The sequence below is a fragment of the Geotrypetes seraphini genome, chromosome 6 (genome assembly GCF_902459505.1).
Source record: "Geotrypetes seraphini chromosome 6, aGeoSer1.1, whole genome shotgun sequence".
Lineage (NCBI taxonomy): Eukaryota > Metazoa > Chordata > Amphibia > Gymnophiona > Dermophiidae > Geotrypetes > Geotrypetes seraphini.
The window spans coordinates 34,902,948-34,930,910 of NC_047089.1; the positions used below are offsets into that span (position 1 = coordinate 34,902,948).

A 27,963-nucleotide genomic window follows, 5' to 3' on the forward strand; every position below is an offset into this window, starting at 1 on the left:
CGTAATCGGTTTTAATTATTCGCGGTTTTTAGCTTGCTGGCTCCTCCCCCCAAATGACATCAGCTTGCATAGAGAAATTGCTGATTCCAAGCGTTTATAGAGAAAATCGCTGATTCCCAACACTTTCTTCACCATGTTTTGCCTCTCCTTCAGGAACAGGCCAGGTCTCCCACCATGTTATTTGCGGTTTCACCATATTCACGATGGTTTTAATAGAAAACCGCGAATAACATGAAAAAGTTATTCACGTTTTTTCTTTTTTTTTTTTTTTTAATATTTTATTTATAAATTTTTCATTCTTACAATAATTTAATTTTACATAAACTTCAATTAATACATGAAAAATTGTGATTACAAGTAATTCATCTTATCACATAAAATATAACCCTCCCCTTTCTTCATTTCTTAAATCCATATAATATACATTCCCACCCTTCCCCAATCTAATATATCCATTACTAATGTGCTATGAAACCTGATCATTGGAATATCGAGTCAATGGTTCCCAAATTTTCTTAAAATTATGAATATTTCCCTGTTGTAATGCTATTGTTTCCATTTTGTATATATGACAGACTGAATTCCACCAAAATGTAAAATTTAATTTGGTGTAGTCCTTCCAATTTTGAGTTATTTGTTGCATGGCGACCCCTGTCAATATTAATAATAGTTTGTTATTGTTTGCTGAAATCGGACTCTGAGTTCTCATTGCTGTACCAAATAGTATAGTATCATGTGAGAGTCCTACATGATTTTCTAGTAATTCATTAATTTGGGGCCAAATTAGTTTCCAAAATGCATTTATACAGGGACAAAAAAAAATTAAGTGATCTAATGTCCCGACTTCTACTTTGCAATACCAGCATCTATTAGATCTAGTACTATCTATTTTTTGTAAACGCGTAGGGGACCATAAAGTTCTATGTAACAAAAACAACCAAGTTTGACTCATAGATGCTGACTTTGTAGATCTTAATCTCCAGGACCAAAATCATGGCCATTGAGATTCAGAAATTGTCTGACCAATCTCAATACTCCAAATATCCCTAAGTCCAGTTTTCTTTTTTTTTGTTTAAAAATCCATTTAACAATTTATACCATTTTGCGGCTTGGTGACCCAAAAAATCCGCCTGGAAACATAGAACCTGCAGACTATATTGAGTATTAAGAGCTTTCCATTCAGGGAACCCTGCCTGAATAGCTTGCTTCAATTGCAACCATTTAAAATATTGTGTTTTATTTAATCCAAATTTATGTTGCAATTGTGAAAAACTAAGCATTGCTCCTTCTGAAATAACATCATTCAATGTTCGTATACCTGCAATTATCCATTGTTTCCAGACGATTTTGTATCCGCCAATCTTGATCCTGGAGTTTACCCAAATTGATTGATTTAATGATTTAGCAATTGGTTCTGGTGATAGATTACTAACATATCTTAACGTCTTCCAAGTATCCAATAAAATTCTGTTATCTTTATATCTTCTTGGCATGTTTATACTAATTAGATGTTCTGGATGTAGTGGGAACAGAAGCCGCCATTCTAGATATAGCCAATCTGGTACATTCTCCATGAGATCTGGGAGGATCCAATACATACCCTGTCTTAGAATATAGGCTTGATGGTACCTATAAAAATTTGGAAAATTTACCCCTCCCTCCACAATTGGTCTTTGTAAAGATACTAAAGCAATTCTGGGTCTTTTCCCAAACCAAACAAATTTTGTAAGAATATTGTTTAACTTTTTATAAAATGACCCCTGAAAAAATATTGGTATCATACTCATTTGATAACAAACCACAGGCAATATCATCATTTTAATTGTTTGGACTCTTCCCCACCAAGAAAGATGTAAAGGATTCCATTGCTCACACATTTCTGTTATTTTTTTTAATAAAAGTTTTTCATTTTCTTTTACTATATCTTCAATTGTATTTTTGATAATAATACCTAAATATTTTAATCCTTCTTCTTTCCAAATAAATGAATATGAATCAAATAATCCTTTGGTACAGTGAACATTAATTGGAAGAATTTCCGATTTACTCCAATTAATTTTATATCCAGAAAATTTCCCAAATTTCTCTAGAAGATTAAGTAAACTTGGAACAGTATTCCCCGGTTCTCTTAAATATAATAATATATCATCTGCATATGCAGAAAGTTTAAATTCCCAGTAAGAAAATGGGATTCCCTTTATCTCCTTAGTTTGATTAATTGCAATTAATAAGGGTTCTAAAACAATATCAAAAAGTAAGGGGGACAAAGGACATCCTTGTCTAACTCCCCTACGCAAGTTAAATCTATCTGATAAATTGTTATTAATATATAATCTTGCACCAGGAGAGCTATACAATGTCTGAATCATTTTAATAAAACCGGGGCCTATTCCAAACCATTCCAGAGCTTGATACATATAACTCCATTCCATTCTATCAAATGCTTTTTCTGCATCTAAAGATAGCATAAAAGCTGGATCATTCATATTTTTCACTAAATTTAAAGAGTAGAATGCTAATCTAGTATTGTTTGATGAGTGTCTTTTAGCAATAAATCCTGTTTGGTGTACATCAATAATAAAAGGAAGAGCTTTTGCCAATCTTATTGCTAATACTTTAGCAATCAACTTACCATCTACATTTAATAAAGAGATAGGCCTGTAGTTTGAAACCAAGGTAGGATCCTTGTTTGGTTTTGGTAAGACAATAATTACCGAATCAGCCATAGTACCTGATATATTCCCATTATTTATTTGATATTGATACAAATTTAATAAATATGGTAAGATGATATTTTGAAATGTTTTATAGAATTCAACAGTATATCCATCACCACCCGGAGCGGATCCAACTCTAAGAGACTTCAATGCTGATTCTATTTCTTTTAAAGATATAGGATCTTCTAAACTTCGTTTTATATGATCCGGAACATTTGGTCCAATAAATGAGTTTAAGAAATTTAATCCCTCTTGTTCTTTATTTTCATAAGATTCAGAAGAATATAAATCTTTATAAAAATCAAGAAATTGTATTAAAATATCTTTGGTGTTAGTGTGTGTGTTGCCTTGTGTATCTTTAATTGCAATAATCTTAGATTTCCTTTTTTTTGCTTTAAGAAAATTAGCTAATAATCTTCCAGCTTTGTTTGAATTACCATAGTACTGAACTTGCTTATAAAAGATATCTTTCCTCACAAATTGAGAAGAAATCTCATTATATTTCGCTTTTATTTTTAATAAACTTTGTAATGTATTATGTTCCCAGTTCTTAATTAATTTATTTTCTAATACTTTAATTTGGTTTTCCAGATCAACATATTGTTTTTTAAGTTGTTTTTTATAAATGCTGAATATGAAATAATATTTCCTCTTATTGTTGCTTTAAATGCGTCCCACAAAATCTCAGCATTAATATTGTCCGAATTATTTATTTGAAAAAATTCATTCATCTTTAATTTAAAATCTTCCAGAAAGTTCGAGTCCGCAAGTAAAGCATTATCAAATCTCCAAATTGGATCAAAATGTACTATATCATTATTCTTAAAGTCAATCCACACACCAGCATGGTCTGAAATTATAATGGTATCAATAACTGCATTCATCACTCGCTGCGCTATATTATTAGACACGAATATATAATCAATTCGTGAGAAAGATTTATGGACCTGAGAACAAAAAGAGAATTCCTGATCATTAAAATGAAGAATACGCCATATATCAACTAAATTACAAGACTGAACCAAATTATCTAAACCTAACGATTTCATAATTCTACTTGGTCTCTTATCCAAAATTGGATCCATTACAGCATTGAAATCCCCTGCTACGATTAAATTAGAAGTAGCCAGTGGTAACAGTAATTGTTGAACTTGTTTGAAAAACTCCATTTGATTCGAATTAGGAGCATATAAATTGAATAAATCCAGGGTTGTATTTCTCAGAACCATTTTGATATGCACCCATCTTCCTAAAGGATCATAGTTTATTAATTTGAAATCAGCATTGCACTTCCTATTTATCAGGACAGCAACCCCAGCTTTTTTTCCCCATTGCAGGTGCAAAGAAGCATTTAGAAATCCAACCCCCAGATAACTTTTTAGATTCAATATCAGAAAGGTGCGACTCTTGAATAAAATATATGTCCACAGTTTGCTTTTTAAGGAACGTTAGTACTTTCTTTCTCTTAATAGGATGATTTAAACCATTAACGTTAATAGAATAAATTTTTATATCCATCTATTTTATAATTAAATTTTGGCAAATATTTCTAAAACAAAAAAGATGACCAGACCTCAGCACATTAAGTAAATATAATTCATTTATGCAATTCCCCCATCCCTTTCCCCCCCCCCTAAAATAAGATTATAAAAGAAAAATTCAAATTTTACATTTATCCCATTTTCAATCCTCATCAATATATTATTACTGTGAACCCCCCTCCCTCTCTCTATGCTCCCTCCCCTCCCCCCCATAATCATTGTCTGATCTGGAACACACATTGGTATAGCAGACCCTAAACCCCCTCCCCAGACAACTAATATCCCTCCATATTGAATTAATATATCTCAAAAATTCATCTATTCTTTTTTCCCCCACATATTTAATATTTCATTATTTCTATCCATACATATTCAATCATTCAATTAATAATTATTATCATTAATATTAATATTTCATTGTAGCAAATAACATAAAATTATCTATAATGAATTCAAATATAACTATTCAAATAAATTTTCATTCATATAAGTTATTCATATAAATAATAGTATCTTAAAAATCTTTATCTCCTTAGTAATTATCTCTTCTTTAAAAAACCCAATTCCCAGACTTAACCCTTTATTTAATAATTTTTATATTTCATATCAATTAGTATCTAGGTAAAATATATCATTATATTAAGAATCATACTTAATTAATTCATATAAATTATAAATATATCTTCCTTTCAAAGTAATATATATCCTATCTTAATATTTTGTTAACATTTTCAATTTTAACTATAATTCCATTTTCTTCTGTCTTCCTTTCCCCCCCCCCCCCTCTTTTCTTCTCTTCAAAATGAGTCTTCTCCATTTTCTCTTTTTCCTTTAATCAATTTTCCTTTATGTAGACATCGGTTTCTCTTGTGATAGAAATTCTTTAAGTTTTGCAGGGTCTTGAAAATACCAGGACTTATTTCCAGTAGATATTCGCATTGTAGATGGATAGTACAAGCCGTACATGTAACCTTTTTCTTTCAACTGCTGCCTCAGCATAAGAAACTGCTTTCTGATGTTTGCAGTGTGTTTTGCAAAGTCTGGAACCAATAACAATTTAGACCCTTTATAATTTAAATTTTTGTTCGCTTTTGCTACTTTCAGGATTTCTAAAGCTTGCTGGTATCTCAAAACTTTAAAAATCAAAGGTCTGGGGCCATTCTGATTCACTGGTTTTTTTGAAGGGATTCTATGTGCCCGTTCTATTTCCAACGGCCACTTGGAGTTTAACTGTAACAGTTTAGGTAGTAAGTTCTCTAAAAACTGTACAGTGTCTCCCCCTTCAAGATTTTCAGCCAGTCCAAGCACTCTGATGTTCTTCCTTTTCCCCCGATTCTCCAAATCTATCAGCTGATTTTTCAAGCTTTCTACATTTTGTCTTTCACTGTCACACTTTTGTGTGACAGTTTCCAGCAGTTCAATTCTCTCCTCAATCACAGACATCCTCTGCCTGTCAGTCTGGATCTCCTGCCTCAGACCCAGCACCTCCTCCTTTACCTCAGAAATTTTGCCAGCGTTGTCTGTCGGCATTAATTTAATTTTAAATAGCTCTGCCATTATATCTGCTTTATCTGAGAATTCCTCTGTTTCCAACGGGATCGGGACACTCAACGGCGACACCGGAGTCACTTTAGATCTTTTTGCCGATACACTGGAAGTGCATGGCTTCTCCGATTTGCCTTGCCTTGTGGTAGCCATTTCAGAAGTTATTTTTTGTTTTTATAACGCAGGTGAGCGATTCTTAGCAGCTGTTTCCTTTCCTTTAGTTGTCTGAGTTCAGGGAGCTCTGTTGCTATGCGACCATTTTGCGTGCTCCAAGCCACGCCCCTATTCACGTTTTTTCTGTATTTGCAGGTCTGTTAATCCACATCACAATGAATACAGAGGGAGAAGTATACATATGTGTGTGTGTATGTATATCTCTATTTGTATATATTTACATATATATATATGCACACATGCACTTTTTTTTTTTTTAAATACCGAAGAAATTGAAATTCCAAATGGTAGCCTTATTAAGGAACTACCATTTGAAGATATTGTACCTATAATTATCCCAGGACAAACATGCAGCATATTTTCACAGATGGGTGACATCATGCATGGAGTCCGATATGGACAGTACAAAAGTGTACTGTCACTTTAAACTACTTCAGAAGTCTCAAGACTGCTTGTACCGCATATGCCTTCCCACCCAAAGTCGGCTCACAGGACCATCAGGGGTTTATATTCAAGTGCCCTGCCCTGCCAGGCTCTGTACCCAGCCCCCCTCCTTCCCTGTCCTGCCTGACTCTGCACCCAGCCCCCTCTCTCCCTGCCTCCCTTCCCTGCCTGACTTTGCACCTAGCCCTCCTCCCCTGTCTTGCCAGACTTTGCACCCTGTCCCCATCCCTCCCTCCCCTGATGCCTACTGTAAGCTCTGGTGGTCCAGCGGTGGGTCAGGACAGGAAAGATTCTTCTTACCTCCTGTCCTGGCCTACTCTGAAACATCTCACCTCCCTCCTACCTTCTAGACGTTTAAAAATCTTACCTTTAAAACCCTGGTGGTCCAGCGGTGAACTGGGGCAGGAGCGCTCTTCCTACATTCCTGCCTCATGCAGAGCTACTATCTGAATGGCTGCCGTGAGTTCTAATCTAATCTAATCTAATCCTTAGGTTTGTATACCGCATCATCTCCACGTTCGTAGAGCTCGACGCGGCTTACAGTAGGAGAAATAGGAAGGAACTACAACAGAAGGTTAGAGGTAGAAGTGTGAAGAAAATTTACAGGACTTGGGATGCCAAGATATAAGAGTTTCCTTGATTCCTAAGTTGGAGGGAGACTTACATTTTTTGAGAAAAGCCAGGTTTTCAGATGTTTGCAGAAAACTTGGAGAGAGCTCAAGTTCCGAAGAGGGGAGGTAAGGTTGTTCCAGAGCTCAGTGATTTTGAAGTGGAGGGAGGTCCCTAGCTTTCCTGTGTGGGAAATGCCTTTTAGCGAGGGGAAGGATAGTTTTAATTTGTGGGAGGATCTGGTGGTATTAGGGCAACCTTGTGAGACATATTTTGCTACCTACATGTTTATGCATTCAACATTTGATTTACTAAAGTTGCAGTACAAGGTGATCCAGTTCAGGAGCTGAACTCTAAAATTCAAAAGTTTGGCATTTAAAGTTTGGCATTTCCCCTTCAGGTTCTTCTCCAAAGTGTAGACCCAAACAGGAAGTTAACCCACATTATCCCATGACTTGAAGTATGTATAAATGATGGTGCGGACATTTTACTGCAGCCTAGTTACTTCTTCCATAATGTTTCTGATGAGACTCAAACTGATTTTGTTCACTCTGTTTATATGACTAATTTATTTAGGGCCCCTTTAATCAAACTGTGCTAGAGGTTTTTATCACTAGCCGGCACGGTAAATGCTCCATTGCTGATAGAATTCATATGAGGTTCAGAATACTTACCTCATAAGCCTGCATTAAAAACCTCTAGTGCAGCTTGATAAAGGGGGGTGGGGGGTTAGATTTATTGGTCACCAATTTTGTAAAGACTTCATCCAGAACCAGGTAAAACAGCTTAAGTAAATAAAACAAGATATAACAGCATACTATGTATGAAATATAAAACTGTACAATGTGTCAATTTTCATGAATATATTTATTGAATATTTATGTTCATATTATTTCAGAATTCCAGTTTGATTCATCAGAAGGTATCACCTCCTAATGAACGACAAGGATCTCCAATTTTGTCATTCATTATTCTCGAACAGTTCAATGCTATTCGCTTGGTGCAGAGTATTCACCAATCATTGGCAGCTCTCAGTAAGGTCATCAGAGGGACTTCATTGTTAAGCTCTGAAGTACATATATTAGCAAGTGCATTATTAGATCAAAAGGTGAGGTAATATTAAAATTTAATTTCATTCAACATAAAGATGTATATGCCGCTTTTCTGTGAAATTCAAGGTGGATTCCAAAAGTTCTTAGCAAGGATACAATGTATCCTTCTACAAACAAATTCATCCATAAGTGCACAGCAGACATGCAAAACATCTTTTACAATAATAAATTACCAGAATGTACTGAAAGTAAATAAATAAAATGAGCAAACAAGAATGGCATAGCTAATGAAGCAAAAAAACATGAAATAGCCATGTTTTAAGGGTGCATCGAAACAGTCCATAAACTGGCAAACGAGTAGTATGCAGTTTTTCAGGCAAGGAATTCCACAGTTTGAGATCCCTTCCCAGAATAGTTTTGTTTGCAGTTCTTTGCAAACAAAATCCATTTGCAGCTGACAGGACTAATTGGACTTTGCCTTCCAAATACAACAGATGATGTGGAACATACAGTAATTAAATGAGCTCACATCATTGTCTGATCATACAAGATCCTAAATAGAAAGAGCAAAAATTTAAACAGAATCTGTATTGACATAGAAATTCAGTGCAGTTGGCTCAAATAGGGGGGTTGCCTTATCCTGCTTAGGCCCCCCCGCCCATATCAGCTTAGCTCAATAGCTGTCTTTCTGGGAGACCTATCAAAGTTATGTTATAGTAGTTATGACAGATTGCACAGCCCATGGTTGCCCCATTTGATGCCATCTTGAGCAGCAGTTTCCTTTACTCTCTGTCTTTGGTCTTTTGATGTAAAACACCTCCTTCCCTCCCTTTTTGTTTCTTAGGTAAACTTTACACTCTTTATAATGAAGGTACCCCAGTGCCTCAAAGACACAGGCCTAGGCCTTATCAAGAGGTCAATTGTTCAAGGCAGCTTCAGAATACTTACCTCATAAGCCTGCATTAAAAACCTCTAAAGCGGGGGGGAAGGGGGTGTTAGACCCTGGGGGTCCCTGAAGAAGACGTTTTGTCGAAACGCGGACTGTGTTGGGTCCTGTATCCCTAGCGGACTAGGTCCTTTAAGGCTCTTATGTGGATGATTTACTTTTATGTGGATGGAATTATTTTATGTGGATGATTTTAGTGTACCTTTGGAACTTTGATACTTTCAAATAAAGTCCATTTGGGAACATTGTCACTCCACAGAGTTTTTTTGGTTTTCTCTGGATTTTCTTCTTTGTGGATATTTTGGGGTCAATTCCTTTTGGTTTTTATTTGAAGAACTATCAACATTCTTCTCTGTAGAAGGGGTCCTTTGGTCTTCAGATCCCTTCCCACCACATGAGAGTTCTTTCTTTTGTACCAGAAATGGATAAATCCACCCTATTTGAGTTGGAGACTGAGGATGAATTTAATGCTCCCCCCAAGGAAGATGTTACAGTATCTCTATCTATGCACAGATTCCTGAATCTGATTCATATAAAGATGTGGGTAACAACAGACATAGACCAATATGAATGGGACAAGATTATCATGATCCCATGCCTAGCCACACACCTGGCTGTCATCACAAAGGCACACTGGTTAAGAAGCATTGCTATAGCTGGTATTATAAAATATAAAAATGAGTATCATAAACGTTTCAAGTGTGTGCATTTTTATTTCACAGTGTCCACTCACTTGGCAGAGCAAATGGGAGGGTCCAGAAGACCCTATGCAGTACCTCAGAGGCCTTGTGACACGAGCACTTGCAATTCAGGTAAATCTATGTTCTTAAAAAAATGTACTCTATATCATGCAGAAATTATAGCTTGATTTCTTTATATTTTGTCCAAAACAATTAATGTATTTCCATTTGATGAATGATCCACTTGGATTCAGATTCACAAAACTTTAAATACTTGCATTTCAGTAATTTCTTGAATTGGTGTGATCCTATATGGGAACATATTTTCTAGCTTTATTTCCTGATAATAGCCATACATATAGGTCTTTGCTAAAAATATCCACATGAAAAGTCAGCCCAACCAACTGGAATTTAGGACAAAATTCTTAAGGGACACAAACCAATTTAGTGCATGCTAATATAAGGGTACTCTAAATGCTAAGACACCCATAGGAATATAATAGGTGTCTTAGCATTCAGTGTGTGCTAAATCAGTTAGTGCCCCTTGATGAATTCCCCCCTTAGTGGGTTTGAGTTTGAGGTAGAGTGCTTGGGTTTTTGTATACTAGTACTATGGTTTTTGGTGGGGAGGGGAGGATGCAAAATTGTTGTGGTTGCTTGTCAAGTATCCTTTTATGTTATTTCTGTTATTGTTTATTGGTATGGAAAGTGAATTTCCTGTCAGTTTCTGTGGGGCTATATTTTGTATATTTTATGCAAAAATTTGATTGGTTCATGTTTGTCTTAATTTTTTTCAATAAAAATTTAGTGGTAAGTTTTCAATTTTTCAATAAAAATTTAGTGGTCATTTTATAATGCATTCTCTGTATATTTTTTTGAAATTTTACCAATTTTCCATGCCAGTCTACTGAGTGCCATTATCTGGCTGAAGAGCTCTGATGCTTTGATGATTTGACTCTCTTAGACCTTGAGCATCTCGTAGTGTCTCTCGATCTCAACACCATATTTGACATTCTCAACCGCGCTCTTCTCGACGCCAGGCTTGATACGGGCATAAGAGATACAGCATGATATGTGCGAACAAAAAAATCTTGTTTCTCCATTGCTGGACCTGCCTTATGGAATGCTTTGACAGGCACTCTCAAATTCTGTGAAAATTTGTTACACTTTAGAAAACTGCTGAAGACCTATCTTTTTGCACAAGCATTTCTTTGCTAGTTGCACTTAATTTCAGTTATGACGACATTATCTTTTTCTAAGATGAGTTTAATATGCCCACATTATGACAATTTTTTTTTGTTATGTGGATTTTTACAATGTGTATATGTTGAAGGCTGTGTATGTTAATTGTAAGCCACTTTGGTTTAAAGTGGATTATAAATGTTTTAAATAAAACCATTCTCCTCAACATCGAGCTCAAGACTCTCCTCAACGTCATTCTTAATGTTCTAATGATTACACTTTTCAATCGCGATGTCCTTCTCGACATTCTTCCTCTCCGAGACATGACATTCAGGAGTATGACTCAAATTTATCTCCTTATTCTACCTATGACCATCCAGACCTTTCTGCTGAGAGATCATATGGAATTCCATCAGATCCATCTCCACCTCCACCATTCAAGAGGTCACACCACCTGAGAGTCTGTCATTCATGAAATTCATCAGGCAGATGGGGCAAGTTCTACCCATAAAAATGGAGTCAGAGTGTAAGCCTAGGGCAGGACTTTTTGATGCAGTAGATTATAATGAGTGCCCGAAAGATTATCTTAAGCTTCCTTTTCACAATCTAATGGAGGATGCTATGTTTAAAAATTGGGAAACTCCCCTTCTAATACCTTTGGCTCCACATAAGTTGGATAAGCTATATAGGGTGCAATCTTGCCTAGGGTTTGATAAACCCCAACTGCAACATTAATCTCTTCTTATAGAGTCAGCATTGAAGAAGGCCAACAGTTCCAGGACATATGCTAGCACTCCTCTTGGCAGAGAGGGAAGAACCATAGATAAATTTGGGCAAAGATTCTTCCAGAACATCATGCTAACCAGCAGAATACTCAGTTACAACTTCTTTGTGACTTTCTATATGAAGACTCTTGTTCATAGTTGGCACATCATGAACAATATATTCCTGATGATCAGTTCAATGCATTTCAACATACAGTCAAACCGCAGTTTGCGAGTGTTTTGCAAGACAAGTAAAATACTCCAGCAAACTTTGACTCACAAGATGAGCGCTATCCCAATAAATGAGTCCTCCAAACCACCATCGCAAGTGCTACCAGAACAGCTTCTCTGACAGAAGAGTTAAAAGACACATGCGCCAAATTTCCCAATGAGGTCAACTCATAACCAAGGAAACCCCGAAAGATAATTTATTCACAAAAGAAAAGTTGCATGGTTGCTTTCCCGTCAACCTCACTTCAAAGCCTGCCTCCAAATTCTCATGCCCTCTCGGGACGCCGCGCTTGCTTCTTTTGAGTGGCCTTCGATTGGTGGAGATTGAGAGCTGGCGTCTGTTTCTGGATGTTGGCTCTGCGGATGCATGTGCAGTCGAGGCGTACCAGACAGCGGCACGGGTTGAAAGTAACACTCAAAGTTAATTGGGAGAAACAAGGAGAAATCAGCTTAGGTCTCCGGGAAGAGGGCATGGACTGGCCTACCTTTGAGCCAGGAAGAAGACCGACTGGGGCCAGCTTGTCGTTCCTCAGCCGTTGGCGGTGGACGGATCCTGCGCTGAAGGAGAGGGAATGCAAGCCTGAGACAGCGCATGAGAGAATGGCTAATAAAGTAAGTGCACAAGGCGATCTGTGCCGCTCCCATGGGCTGGGGGGTGAAGTTGGGCATACCTAGAATATGCCATTAAACCAAGAGTGAGGAACAAAAGGGGTTACTTCGCGTTTTTGGGTTGTGGAACAAATCGCCTGAGTTTCCATTATCTCCTATGGGGAAAGTTGCTTTGATATATGAGTGCTTTGGATTACGAGCATACTTCTGGAACAAATTATGCTCGTAAATCAAGGTACCACTGTATTTCTACTGATCTTCTGGAAACTAGGAAATACATGGCTTGCTCTGTTTTTGATGCCTTTGATGTAACCTCATGACCATCAGTAATATATATTGCAAATGAGAAGACTTCTTTCAACTCCCATCAGACCGCCCTCCTTCAACAAGAGCTCTCAGCCCTCTTCCAGCTCAATGTCACTGAATATGTACCTCTGCAGATCCTGGGGTTCTACTCCAAGTGTTTTCTCATACCAAAAAAAGACAGTCAGTCTCTGTCCAATTCTGAACCTCGGTGCTCTCAACAAATACTTAGTGAAGAAGTTTCGTATAGTTTCTCTTGGAATCATGTTACCGCTTTTGGAGAAAAATGACTTGCTCTGCTCTCTAGATCTCAAAGAAGCCTACATGCACATACCCTTCTTCCAAGCTCATAAGAAATATCTTCACTTTTGAGTGGGAACATGTCGCTTCCAGTACAAAATACTCCCATTTGGACTAGCATCAGCATCAAGAGTATTCACAAAAAGCTTAGTGGTAGTGGCTGCAATCCTTCGCTCATTCGGGTTCCATGTGTTCCCATACCTGGACAATTGGTTGATCAAGGCCTGTTATACTTTCTTTGAAGTCTCTACACTGACTGCCTGTCTGCTTTAGGATTCAATATAAAGTTGCAGATTATTTTTATAACTTTGACAAGCGTTGCTCCGGAATTTTTAAAGAATTCCTTGAAGTGCTATGAACCAGCCCGTTATGCTGATACCTGTGAATAGGTTTTTTCCTGGGTTGGTCTAAGACTATGGAATAATCTACCGGGAGGTATTCGGATATTAACATCTGTCTCTGAATTTAAAAGAAAATTGAAAAACATTTTGTTTGTTCAAGCTTTCATGGTCTAAAAATTATTGGGACTGGTTCTATGATACTGTTATTCTTAGTTTTATTGAATAGTATTTTATTATGATTTTATGTTTGTTTTAATTTTGATATATTTGTGACTTGTTTTATTCTGTTTTTTTGTACTTTTGATTATATGTGTTTCTTTGTTCCTTGTCTAGTTAATAGGCGGGTTATAAATAAAATAAATAGAAAAAAAATAAATAGGAACAGGGTTTCAAGAAGATAGATAAGTGCATAGATAATATGTTTAAATTTACATCAGTTGGCCATTTGGGAAGCTAGAGATGCTGGAATTATAAGAAAGCGAAAGATGCTATTTATAGAAACCTGGGATTCATATTTGCAAGATTTGCATCCTAAGGGCCGTAGTGCGATTTTAAGTTGGGTCTCTTAATTGGGCTTTTATTTAGTTAAATGGAGAGTATCATTGGGAAGAGAGTACTATTGGGATGGTAGAGATTCAAACACATATAGATAAAGTGGGGGTTTATTGAAAGTGGAATTTGTCTTTTATTATGTATATTATATTATTATAGTTGATGCATTATTGATGTGCTTTGATGTTGTATTTGTTGTATTTGATGATGTTTGCATTAATAAAAACTGTTTGAATCTAAAATTGTAATATATAAAGCAATACAGGTTTGTAAGAAAAAATATTCTAATCAATATTCAGCCAATGGTGTGGTCAGCATGTTTTTAAACTTTGACTGTCACCAGCTAAGTTAGATCTGGATATTCATTGCTGGGACATTTTTGGCCACTGGTACTAATCCCCTCTTTCACTAAGGTGCACTAGCTTTTTTTAGCGCGCGCTAACCCCCGTGCTACGCGTAAAAACTAACACCAGCTTAATGATGACGTTAGTTTCTAGCACGTGCGCTAAAACCGCTAGCACAGCTTAGTAAAAAGAGCCCTAAATATCCAGGTCTGACTAGATTGCTGCTGGGTTCTCACACTTATGTGGGTCCCAGATGAATATCAACATAAGTCCCTCCGTCAGTTTTGTTATTCCCTCCCCCTGCTGATTCAGACCTCCCCCCCCCCCCCCACACACACACACGCACGCATCCCAGGCCTACCTGCATTCTTCATGGTCCAATGGGGGTATCCATCTCCACTGGCTCCTGCCCCTAGACACTCCATATACTAAAATGGTTCCTGTAAGCTCTAGAGGTAGTCTTGCAGTACTACTGCTAGAAGTCAGCCTTCCATATATGGTTGTTTCTAAAATGCTGTTGATTACAATAGATACCAAATGTGCCTCAATATAAATTACAATCAAACCTTGGATAGCGAGTAACGTGGTTTGCGAGTTTTGCAAGACGAGCAAAACATTTTATTAAATTTTAACTCGATAAACGAGCGTTGTCTTGCAGTACGAGCAGATCTCACGTGCCACGTCATCAGAACCCAGAGTTGGAGTGTGCACATCTTATGCTGAGCGCGGCTGAACGTAACAGAAGTGTCACACCCAATTTACCCATAGCTCAAGCGCGTGCAGCATACAGTATTTTGTATTAAAGTTTTGGGATTGTTGAAATTCGCTTTGATATATGAGTGCTTTGGATTACGAGCATGCTTCCGGAACAAATTATGTTCGCAAACTAAGGTTTTACTGTATTAGAAAATAAGCTGTAATGTAATGACCTTGTTTTCTTCTCTTTTAAAATATAGACATGGGTAGATAAGGCAGAGAAACAGGTGCTGCTGTCAGACAACCTTGACCTTTCAGAACTCTTTCATCCTGATACATTCCTAAATGCCTTACGCCAAGAAACTGCAAGGTATGTTAATTGAACCATTTGAATGATATTGTCTTTCTTTGGTTCTCATTTGATTGCTACAGGAAGCTAATGTAATAGCTCATACAACATTTTATTATTCATCAGTTGCCATGCATTATTGCAGTTAAAAAGGCATTTTTCAAAAACATTGCTGTGGGAAAAGCAGTGCTCTACATGTTAGTGGTAAAGCAGATGAGACAAGAGGATAAATCAAATTTTGTGTAGTTTCTATAAGTGATTGTTTTAGGGCAGAGAGGTTTTTTTATTAACTGATATTGGAAAGTGATCAGAGCATGACCTGTCAAAGGAACAGTAGTTAACACAGGTAAGAAAAATTGAGATTTTTGCATTCCGGGGATGATAATCATATCTAGTGTATGGCTGCCCGCATGAGTGGGAGTATCTATCAAAGTAATCAAATTTTGTTCTTTCAGAAAACTGTAGGTTTCTGTTGTAAAAGCATTATTTTTTTGTCATCAATATGTAAGTTAAGATCGCCAGGGATCATTAGATTTGAGCTCGAGGTAGTAAGATCAAAAATGATCGACTGCAGAAGTGTAAAGTTGTCTCTGTTTATCAGTAGGGGAACATTAAGAAGTAATAAACCTGATTGTGGTGAATAATTAATCTTGCATTGAAGGAATTCTACTGGTGCTCGAGGGGGAGAGTGTTCTATCTCTCTTAATATAGTTTTTAAATAAATAACTGCCAAATCACCGCCTTTTTTATCAGAACGATGGTTGTACAAAAAGGAGAAATTTAATGGGCAAATGTAGTTGTGATAGGCTTCTTCACCTTTGTTCAACCATGTCTCGGTAATGCATAGAATATCATTACATTACATTAGTGATTTCTATTCCGCTTGTGCCTTGCGGTTCTAAGCGGATTACAAATTAGAAGACTGGACATTTCCAGTAGCATTGCAGTACATAGAATCAAGAATGTGTCAAGTTACAATTGTTAGTCTGGACATTTCCAGGAGAAATTGAAAGCAAATAGTAGATAGTGATAGGTTATTGTGATGAATATAAATAATACAGTCGGGATTCTGAAGTATTGCTATGGTGGTGGTGGTGGTGGTCATGAGAGTATTTTCTAGTGCTATTGTGAGGTTATGATGATGGGAAGTGTTTTTTGAAGAGATGAGTTTTGATTTCTTTTCGGAATACTTTAATGTCTGTTGATTTGATCAGTAGATTGGAGATGGTAGTATCAATCTTTGCTGCCTGTGTCGCTAAAAGGCTGTCGTATAGTTTCTTTCGTTGTGTTCCATTGAGAGGGGGGTAAATGAATAGGCTCTGAGTTCTCCTTAATCTGTGTGAGAGGTTATGGTGTAGTCTGTTGTTTAGGTAGCTGGGAGCTGTTCCGTGTGTTACTTTGTATAGTAGACAGTAGAATTTGAACTGGGATCTTGCTTTTATTGGTAGCCAGTGTGAGTCTAGGTATGCATTGGTGATGTGGTCATATTTGCCGAGGGAGTAGATGAGTCTGAGGGCCGTGTTCTGAACAGTCTGTAGTTGTTTTATCATGTAGTTTGGGCATGATAGGTAGAGGCTGTTGCAGTAATCTACAATACTTAGTACTAGGGATTGTACTAATATCTTGTATTGATCTTTGTTGAAGAATTTTCTTATTTTTCTTAGGTTACGCATTGTGAAGAATGCTCTTTGGATGATTTTGTGGATTTGAGTCTGCATTGTGCAGTTTCTGTCTAGTTGTATTCCCAGGATAGTTTGTATTGTATAATCATGTCCTTTAATAGGTGGTGCTTTGATTTGATTGATCTTCAATTAATCAAGCCTATTTTGAGATGATTTAAAAGGGAGCATTAAGGGGAATCCGAGTTGGAACGACATTGTAAAAAGGACGTGTTGAGTTAATTTTGTTGATATTTGAAGGCCTATTTCCACAGACTACTGGGATGTTTAATTGAGGCAAAGTCATAGCAATTATTGGTTGGATAAAAGTAATAAGGAACACATCAGTTGCACACGAAGTATCACACAAAGAAGCATTACCTGCTTCTTAAGTGTGCGCTGCAAGCAGAGGGATTTTAAATAACATGTACCGGGAGTCCAAGTGGGCGGATCCAAGCGGTAGCAAGATTAGATAGAGGCTTGGTAAGATTTGCAATAAAAAGGTAAGGAGGGCATCTCAAGAAAGATAGCTGGATTAGAAAAGGTACAGAGAAGGGCAATGAAATGGTAAAAGGGATAGGATGACTTCCCTATGAGAAAAGGCTAAAGTGACTAGGGTTCTTTAACCCGGAGAAGAGATGGCTCCGGAGAGATATGATAGAGGTCAATAAAATATTGAGTGGACTGGAAAGACTAGGAGGCAAGCAATGAAGCTTCTAAATAGTAGATTTAAATGAAACTGGAGAAAATATTTATTCACTCAACGTGTAATTAAATTTTGGAAGTCATTGCTGGAAAATGTGGTAAAAGCAGTTAGCTTAGCAGGGTTTAAAAAAAGGTTTGGATAACTTCTTAAAAAGAGAAGTTCATAAGCCATTATTAAGATGAATTTGGAAAAATCTACTGCATATTCCTAGGATAAGCAGTATAAAGTGGGATCTTACCAGGTACTTGTGACCTGGGTTGGCTTCTGTTGGAGACAAGATACTGGGCTTGATGGACCTGCAATCTGTCTCAGTATGGCAGCTCTTATTATCTTTTGTAGGTGTGCTGATATTGGGTTATGTTGGTATTCTATAATGGAACCCAGGTGCTTTGTTATAGAATGTGCTCCTACCATGCGCCCTTGGAGTGCTTAAATGGTAGGACCCTGTTTTGAAATTACCTCCTTAATGAATTTCTTAAAAGTTTACTTTTAGTGAAATGGTACCATAACATGCCATTTTATGGCAGTTTAGTAACTAGATCCTTTGGACCCAATGTACCAATCGGTTTAACCAGAAAGAAGAGACTCTTCTTGGGGACTTGGGGGGAGTAAGATCTTGTTATGTCGGAGTATTCACAATGGGTAAACTCTTGTTGAGGGAGGGTTAGTAATAGTAATACAGACAGAAGGAATATCAATTTTGGTTCCTGCTAAAACAGAACTATTTATAACAAAACCAAAACATTTTGAACAATGTAGCCAATTTGGCAGCCGGGTCCTGAAGAAGCATTAAAGTGAAACGGAGAAGCTCCAGAATGTATTGGCCTGATTATTTATTTATTTTTAAAATGTATAAACTACTTAAATATAAGCGGTGTACATAATGAGAGGAGAACCATCAGGAGAGAACCCTGAGGGACAGGGTTAAAGGACAAGGCCTAATAAGAAAAGAGGCCAAGGACAAAATGGATTCTATAAAACTTCATTTCTGACCCATAACTGCTGACAGCATCTAAGCAGCTACTGGGGAAACTTCCATGGAGAAGTGCTGGTCACAAGATAAGTGACTTCAACAGGACAACATGATGTGCCATGGAAAAATAGTCATAGGAAGTACTGATAACCGCAATGCCCAAGAGTTAAAAGAAGGAGGGGGCCTCCCTTCAATATCAAACATACATAATTATTAAAACAAAGAGCAAAATAACAAGTACCGTAGTTACAGAAATACAGGAGTATTTATATTTGGTGGCAATTTTTTAATAAAATAGTATCACAAATTTAAATCATCCCTTCTCAACCTCTCTCCGTTATTAAAATTTTGAGCCACCCAAACCGAAGAATCAAGTTTCACTGGATTTTACAGAAAAGCATCTACAAATATTTGTGATTTTCAGAGTTTCTTAAGTCATATGATCTCTACATATTCTCAAAGCTCCAGGAAGGGGAGTTCCACAATTTTGTTCCAACTATGGAAAACATAGCCATTTTCGATCTGACATCATGAACTCCATCTTCCTTCATGCTATTCAGTCGCATCCCTCTTTCAGATCTCAATTTTCTCCCTGGACATTAGTAAAAATGGGGTGTTTTATAACTAATGATAGCTCTGAAAAAGTTAAACAAGGTAAGAAAAATCTAAACCTTGTTTCTTTGAGAACTTGAAGTCTTTTCCTCCTTTATTAAATATTAATAGCCAATGTGATTTGTGTGGTTTATTAATATTTGATAGAGAACTTAAGTATATACGTATTACAAAGAAATACTATCATATACCAAAAGCTTAGATGGTTTACAGCAAGCACCATATTCAAAAAGACCAATGCAATATTGGTACAATATAAGAGTATTAAAATTATAAAATCATAGTGCATAAATAAGTTGTAAGTAATTTACAAAAGAGCATATAATGTTGTTCAAGCCTCAGTTCAACAGGGAAAAAAATTTAATAAATGTGAATAGCTAGAAATAACTTCTTATGAGATGATGAGAATTAAATTAGCAAAAGTAGTGATAAATCCAGTTAATTAGAATGAAACTGTTGGGAGAGAGTAAGCTTGTCAGACAGGTCATGAGGGAACCAGTTCTTTTTGGTGGATGTTCAGAAGAGATCACCCTGGGGATGGGAGCTGAAGAGGGTAAGCTGTTGTTCGGAGAGAGCCAGAGTTTTTTATGAGGAGGGGATTCAAGAGGAATAGGGCATTTAAAGGAAAAACTGATATTAATTCCACTATCCCGTATCTTTTGGCCACGGCCATTCTCTGCTACTACCCACATAGATGCCGGCATTGAATATCAGGGCCTAGGTCAGCACGTGATAGCATTTAAATACACACTGACCGTCCCTGGCTGAATATTGATCTGTTTGTCTTTAAGGTCCACTGTATCTGAAATTGAAACAAAATGGGAAATCAATTTAAGTGTGGAGAATATTAAAGGATGTTAAAAAATGTTCAGAACATCTAGAAACATCACTAAGTGAGGATTTATATGAATTCTCAATATTACAAATGTATAAAGGTAACAAACTGCAATTGTATTGTACTTGTAAAAATAAAGTACTTTTCTTTCCTTTAATTTTCTTCCAGAGTAATGAGCTGTTCAATGGATAACCTTAAATTTGTAGCATCTTGGAAGGGTCGAATACATGAAGCTAAGCTCCAAGTAAAGGTACTATATCACATTACTACAAATGGTAAAATATATTTGTAATTTTCCAAAAATGTACACATACTAATGCTGGAAGGAGAACAATACTATAGAGTCATCCCTGAGTTTTCTTGACATCAGTAATACTTAGGGCTCCTTTTACTAAGGTGTGCTAAAGAAATTAGCGCACGCATGAAATTACCGCATGCTAAACCCGCGCTACGCTTCTAGAACTAATGCCAGCATTAAGGCCTAGGCCGCGTGGCAATTCAGCATGTGCTATTCCGCGCGTTTGTAACGCACCTTTGTAAAAGCAGCCCTTAGGCTCCTGTTACTAAAGCCTGTTAAGTTTTGGCTTTGTTTTGTTTTTTTTAATTAACACACAGTAATTAAAAACATTAACCTGCAGTAGCTGCAAAACCTTTTTAGTAATTTTGTAGGGTGTGCTTTCCTGGCATTTAGGGAAAGGCAATCATGCTGCTGACATGGTACAGTGCTTAATACCATCCACTAATTTGTAGTTATTTTAAAACATTTATTTACCACAATACCTAAATAATCATTAATGGCATGGCTGGTAACATAGAATGCAATTAATTATATTTACAAAATGGAACTCGCTATTGCAACACAAAAAGGATATATGAATAAATTTCAAAAAATATGGGGACCATTAACAGATTATTGTAAAGAATGATAAATTTTCCCATAATTAAAATATGTGATAGGAAGGGAAAAGGGAGGGGAGCATATTTCTGGTTATTACAAAATATTTCAATAATTTAAATTATTATACCAATAACAGAAGGGAATACAATAAAAATATGTATTATTTTTGTTTTTTAAATCTTTATTCATTTTTTTGTGTTACAAGTGTTACAAATAAACTCAATAGAAACTTAAATACACACTTGACTAACTCATATATTAATATCAATTTTAACATTAATATAATAATCCCCTGTCCCGCCCTCCTTCCCAACCAATAATACATAAATCAATTTTATTGTACATTCTTTAAATATTAGTTTAGTATGTAATAATCAAAATTGAAAAACCCACCCCCTTTCCCTCTTTACAATTATCTTATCATGGGAAAAGTTCATTAGAGAAATCATGTTAACGGTCTTCAGATATTTTCAAGTTTTATTTATGGGAAAAATTATCCTTCTTTACAAAAATCGGTTAATGGTCCCCATATTTTTTTAAATTTATTCATGTATCCTTTGTGTGTTGCAATAGCGAGTTCCATTTTGTATATGTGGCATACCGAATTCCACCAGAACATGTAATTCAATCTATCATGTTGTTTCCAATTGGATGTAATTTGTTGTATTGCAATTCCAGTTAAAATAAATAAAAGTTTGTTATTACTAGATGAAATTTGGCTTTTTGCTCTCATGGTTGTTCCAAATAATATAGTATCATATGTCAAGGCTACCGAATTTTCTAACAATCTATTAATTTGGGGCCAAATTGATTTCCAGAATGATAGGATAAATGGACAAAAGAATAAAAGATGATCTAATGTCCCAATTTCAATATGACAGTGCCAGCATCTATTAGATCTTGAACTATCTATTTTTTGTAAACGAGTAGGGGTCCAAAAAGCTCTATGAAGAAGAAAAAACCAAGTTTGTCTCATAGATGCTGACACCGTACATTTTAGCCTCCAAGACCAAAGTCGTGGCCATTGAGATGCACTAATTTGGTGTTTTATCTCAATGCTCCAAATGTCTCTAAGACCATTTTTTGGTTTTTTATTTATATATCCGGATATTAATTTATACCACTGTGCGGCTTTGTGACCTATTGAGTCCATCTGGAAACATAAGAATTCCAAACTGTGATATTTAGCGAGATCTTTCCATTCAGGGAACCCTTTCTGAATAGATTGCTTCAATTGCAACCATTTAAAATATTGTGTTTTATTGAGACCAAATTTTTGTTGCAATTGTGAAAACTCCAGCAATTTATCATTTTTAATTACATCATCCAAAGTGCGAATGCCTGCTATCATCCAATGTTTCCAGATGACTTTAAAACCGCCAATTTTGATCTTGGGGTTTAGCCATATAGTTTGGTTGGTTGATTTACTAATTGGAATTTGAGTAAGATTACTTGTGTATTTTAGAGTTTTCCAGGTATCCATAAATATTTTATGATCTTTGTATATCCTTGGCATTTTGATACTAATTACATGATTAAGACGTAATGGAAACATAAGCCTCCATTCTAGCCAAAACCAGTCTGGAATATTATCTGTGGGTTCTGGGAGGATCCAATACATACCATGACGTAAGATATAGGCTTGATGATACCTATAAAAGTTGGGAAAATTTACCCCTCCCTCCTTAATTGGTCTTTGTAATGACGCTAGAGCAATTCTTGGTTTTTTATTAAGCCATATAAATTTTGTCAAAGTCCTATTTATTTTTGTATAAAACGAATCTTGAAAAAAAAACTGGTATCATCCCCATTTGGTAACATACTACCGGTAAAATCATCATTTTTACAGTTTGTACTCTTCCCCACCAAGATAAATGCAAAGGATTCCATTGCTCACACATTTCTATTATTTTTTGTAATAAGCATTTTTCATTAATTTTCATTGTTTCATCTACTGTTTTTGTTATCAAAATTCCAAGGTATTTAATATATTCTTCCTTCCAAACAAAAGGGAATGTATCAAATAAACTTTTTGTACAATGTATATTTAGTGGAAGAATCTCTGATTTATTCCAATTAATTTTATATCCTGAAAAATTTCCAAATTTCTCAATCAATTCAAGTAGATGTGGAATGGTGGATTCTGGATTCTTCAGATATAGTAATAAATCATCTGCATAAGCAGATATCTTATATTCTTTATCTGAATGAGGTATACCCTGTATCTCCTTAGCTTGTTGGATGGCTAATATTAAGGGTTCTAAAACAATATCAAACAGCAAAGGGGATAAGGGACATCCTTGTCTAACTCCTCTCTGTAGATTAAATTTTTCTGAAAACGTATTATTAATATATAGTCTAGCAGAAGGGGAGCTATACATTGTTTGTATCATTTGTATAAATCCAGGACCTATACCAAACCATTCCATTGCTTGATACATAAAAGGCCATTCTACTCTATCAAAGGCCTTTTCTGCGTCTAATGAAATTGCAAAAGTAGGTTCATTCAATTTCTTTGTTAAATATAACATATGGAATGTTAATCTGGTATTGTGAGATGAATGTCTTTGAGCAACGAATCCTGTTTGATGCATACCTATTATATGGGGGAGAGCTTTAGCTAATCTTAGCGCAAGTATTTTTGCTAATAATTTTCCATCTACATTTATTAAAGATATTGGTCTATAGTTTGAGACCAAAGTGGGATCTTTATTGGACTTTGGCAAAACAATAGTCAAAGATTCTGCTATAGTGCCTTTAATACAACCTTTATTGAGCTGATGTTGATAGAGATTTAATAAATAGGGTAATAAAAAATTTTGAAATGTTTTATAAAATTCCACTGTATATCCATCACCACCTGGAGCGGATCCAACTCTAAGGGACTTCAAAGCTGTTCCTAATTCTTTTAGTGATATTGGTTCTTCCAAACTTCGTTTTATATGTTCAGGAATTTTTGGACCCTCTAACATTTTTAAAAATTCAAAACCATCTTTTTCTTTATTTGGATAATTTTTGGAAGAATAAAGAGATTTATAAAATTTCAAGAATTGTTTTAAAATAGGTTCAATTTGTGTATATGTATTTCCATTTTCGTCTTTTATTGCTATTAATTTTGTTTTTCTTTTTTTCGCTTTAAGATAATTTGCCAGTATTCTTCCTGATTTGTTTGAATTACCATAGTACAATGTTTGTTGAGAAAATAAATCTTTCCTAATCATTTTAGATGAGATCTCATTATATTTACCTTTTAATTTTAATAATTCTTGTTGAATAGAATATTCCCATTTTTCTATAAGTTTTGATTCTAGATTTTTTATCTCTTTTTCTAAGATTAAAAATTGTTTTTTAATTTGTTTTTTTAGAAAAGCCGAATAAGAAATTATTTGTCCTCTAATTGATGCCTTAAAAGCATCCCATAAAGTTTCTCTGTTTATATCATCATTATCATTTATTTGAAAAAATTCTTTCATTTTTGTTAAAAGATTTTCACAAAAGTTTTGGTCAACCAACAGTGTATTATCCATTTTCCAAATTGGTCTGTTATTATTTTGATCTGTAGTTTTAATTTTGATCCACACTCCACCATGGTCAGATAGAATAATTGGATCAATGGCAGCTTGTGTCACTTGATGTGCAAGATGATTTGAAGTAAAGATATAATCTATTCTTGAAAAAGAATTGTGAACATGAGAACAGAAAGAAAATTCCCGACCATCAAAATGAAGTATTCTCCATATATCTATTAAATCACAAGATTGAATCAAATTATCTAAACCCATAGATTTCATAACTCTACTTGGGTTTTTATCTAATAAAGGATCCATTACAGCATTGAAGTCCCCCGCTACTATAAGATTTGAAGTAGCCAGTGGTATGATCAGTTGTTGAAGAGTTTTAAAGAATTCATTTTGGTTCGAATTAGGGGCGTATATATTGATTAACGTCATGGTAGTATTTCCCATATTCATTTCCACCATTATCCATCTTCCATGAATATCTGAAGCTTTTAGTTTAAATGAAGCAGAGCATTTTTTATTAATTAAAATAGCAACACCTGCTTTTTTCCCTATAGCTGGTGAGAAAAAACATTGTTTGACCCAGCCTCCTTCTAGCTTTTTAGATTCTATATGTGAGAGGTGGGTCTCTTGTATAAGGCATATATCTGCCTCTTGCCTTTTTAAAAATGATAGTGCTTTTTTCCTTTTTATCATATGATTTAGACCGTTAACATTTAAAGACATAATTTTAATATCCATTTATTTTTAAATTTTCAGGTATTAAATTATGTATATTTTCCCAATGTTTTAAATATTTCATTTCTCTTTTTTCCTTTACTCCCATGATTACCTTATATATTTCCCTTTTATTCCCTCCCATCCCTCTTATCCCTCCCTTCCCCCCCTCATTAATTACGAAAACTTGGATACGCAGGTTGAGGTTAGATTTAGATAACTCCGACAAGCTATTAATAATTATCTAAAGTACTACCATTTTTTCTCTATTTCTGTATATTTTCTCTTATTTTATTGTTAATTATAAGAATAAGTAAAAAGTTTTTCATTCTTATGTATTGAAAGATTATTTTCTATATTTGTATGTCTTTAAATCCATAAGAATGATTATATTACATTACTTATATCTAAGAACATTTCAATTACAATTCATTTCTTTTCAGGTGGTATATTTTTTTTACTTTAAAAAGCTTTCATGCCTAGGTATAATAAGTTTATCATGTTAAGAGCATTCTAATTTAGCCTCTTTCCTCAGAACTGTAACAAGAGTCTTCAGCACAGGAATCCCCTCATCTCTTATGCTCATTATTTTCCTATGATTCACGATAGAGTTGTCAATTAAGAGAAGCTAACAATCCCATCAGTGTTCTTGTAAGCTCTGTCTCAATAGCATACTCTCCAGACATCTATGATTTTAAAGTATCTGAGGTCTATGTAGTTGAGAGAGAAGTCCTGTGCCAAAAACTCTCCTTTTATCTCCCATAGAGGATTGCCAGGATGAACAATTGTGGGTACTAAATTCAACTTGATAAATAAAAGAACAATTATCTATAAAGATGAAACATGAAATTTGAGATATATATATTTGAAAAACTTTTCAGGCAATTTTTGCATTTCAGATATATTCTTTTCCTATATATCGTATTTGAAACGCATTGTAATGTATTTGAAACGCAAAATTAAACCGGAAGTACCGCCTTCAACATGAAATATAACAAACCAATCACTTCTTCTTTTTTTTTTTTTTTTTTTTTTATAATCTTCTCTGTGATTGAAGGATGATTCTCCTTCTCACCATTACTCCGCCTTCAAAATTTCTCAACCAATCAGTACATTTTTAAGTTTGTTGAAAAAAAAAAAAAAAAAACTTTCTTCGTCATCATTTGAGTTCGGAGATGTGTTTCAGTTCATTTTCATTCCTGCCAGTAAGTTTATTCTATTTATTCTGTGTAAAATTCTAGAATTTTTGTGTTTTTTCAGTTTTCTTGTTTTCCAAGGAGAATGTTGCAAGTTGTTTAAATTTTTATTCAATCCTTGTGTGTTCTTTTTCCGTTGCTTTCCGTTCCGATCTAAATCTTTAACCGATGTTTTCAAAAGTTCTTTTATTGAAATTCATATATAATATTATCATATAAGTCAAAGTTTTCACAAATTGGTCAATATTCATTAGTATGAACCCATTAAATGTTCTTTAGATTGTCATAGGTTGCTCCAGTTGATTCATAAATTCCTGTAGTTTTTTTGGATCCGTAAAGTTTTGCGTTTTGTTAGCAATGGTAACCTTCATAATCGCCGGGTAGAGGAGCCCAAATCTAGCTCCTAAAGATCTTAGTTGTGGTCTCATGTCTAAGAATTGTTTTCTTCTTGTTGCTGTTTCTTTTGCAAAGTCCGGGACAATGTATATTTTTGAATCTTGGCATTTAAGATTTTTGATTTCCTTGGCTATTTGGCATATTTCAATTGCTTGTTGATGTCTTAAAAGTTTGAAAATTAAAGTTCTTGGACCTGTTTGAGTGTTATTTCTTTGTGTTGGAATCCTATGAGCTCTTTCAATTTCCAGTTCCGTTTTAAATTTCAGTGGTAGTATTTTAGGTAGAAATTTTTCAAGAAATGCAATCGGATCATTCTTTTCCACTCCTTCAGGTAATCCGATTATTCTTAAATTATTCCGTCTTTCACGATTCCGGCTGTCTTCAAGATTTTTTTATCTCTGTTATTTCTTTCCATATGATTTTGCTGTGATTCATATCTGTATTTAATTGTTCTGTAATATCTTCTAATGTTGAAATTCTATTTTCTGTAATGTCCACTCTTTTAGTTAGGATTGCAGCATCTTCCATTGCTTTTTGTAGTTTTTTGTTACTATCTAAGACAATTTCTTTTATTTGTCTTAGTTCTTCCATAACATCCAGATTTTTTTCTGTTGGTAATGGGATTTTAGAGGGTGTACCTGGCTCAGGTTTCGACCTCTTATTGCTTCCCGATGTTCCAGCTCCCAAGTCAGCTTTATTTTGTTTAGTTGAAGTCATATTTCAATATATATTTTAGTTTCTTTAAAATTAAAATTTAAAATATTTGGTAGTAATTCTTTTTTAATATATTTGCATATAAGGAGCTATTCGTTTATCCAACCATCCGTCCAAGCCACGCTCTTTTTTTTTTTTTAACAGTATTCTTAAAGCAACTGTAAGTTATTTATCTTAGGTTCTATTGCTGTGAGAAAAAAGTAGTCTTTCTTTCTTTCTTTTTTCTTCTCCTTCAAGCCCTATCTCAGTCTCTATGAAGGCAATAACTTTCAAAGTAGTAGATCTTTTTTAGATATGGCTGGTTATTCTTTTATAGATTTAATTTACCAAACTCGTTGTTGACATCTAGCTTCAGCGTTGA

At 35.2% G+C, this 27,963-nt stretch overlaps 1 protein-coding gene across 3 annotated transcripts in view; it reads left to right on the forward strand.

The window, feature by feature from the left end:
• The window catches only part of DYNC2H1 (dynein cytoplasmic 2 heavy chain 1), a 499,560-nt gene that overhangs the window by 460,491 nt on the left and 11,106 nt on the right, over positions 1-27,963 (forward strand). For all 3 annotated transcript variants that reach the window (XM_033947955.1, XM_033947953.1, XM_033947954.1), the window contains 4 exons: positions 7,929-8,138; positions 9,751-9,840; positions 15,291-15,400; positions 20,332-20,413. In XM_033947955.1, the coding sequence (XP_033803846.1) occupies positions 7,929-8,138; positions 9,751-9,840; positions 15,291-15,400; positions 20,332-20,413 (492 nt within the window). The remainder of the gene's footprint in view (positions 1-7,928; positions 8,139-9,750; positions 9,841-15,290; positions 15,401-20,331; positions 20,414-27,963) is intronic.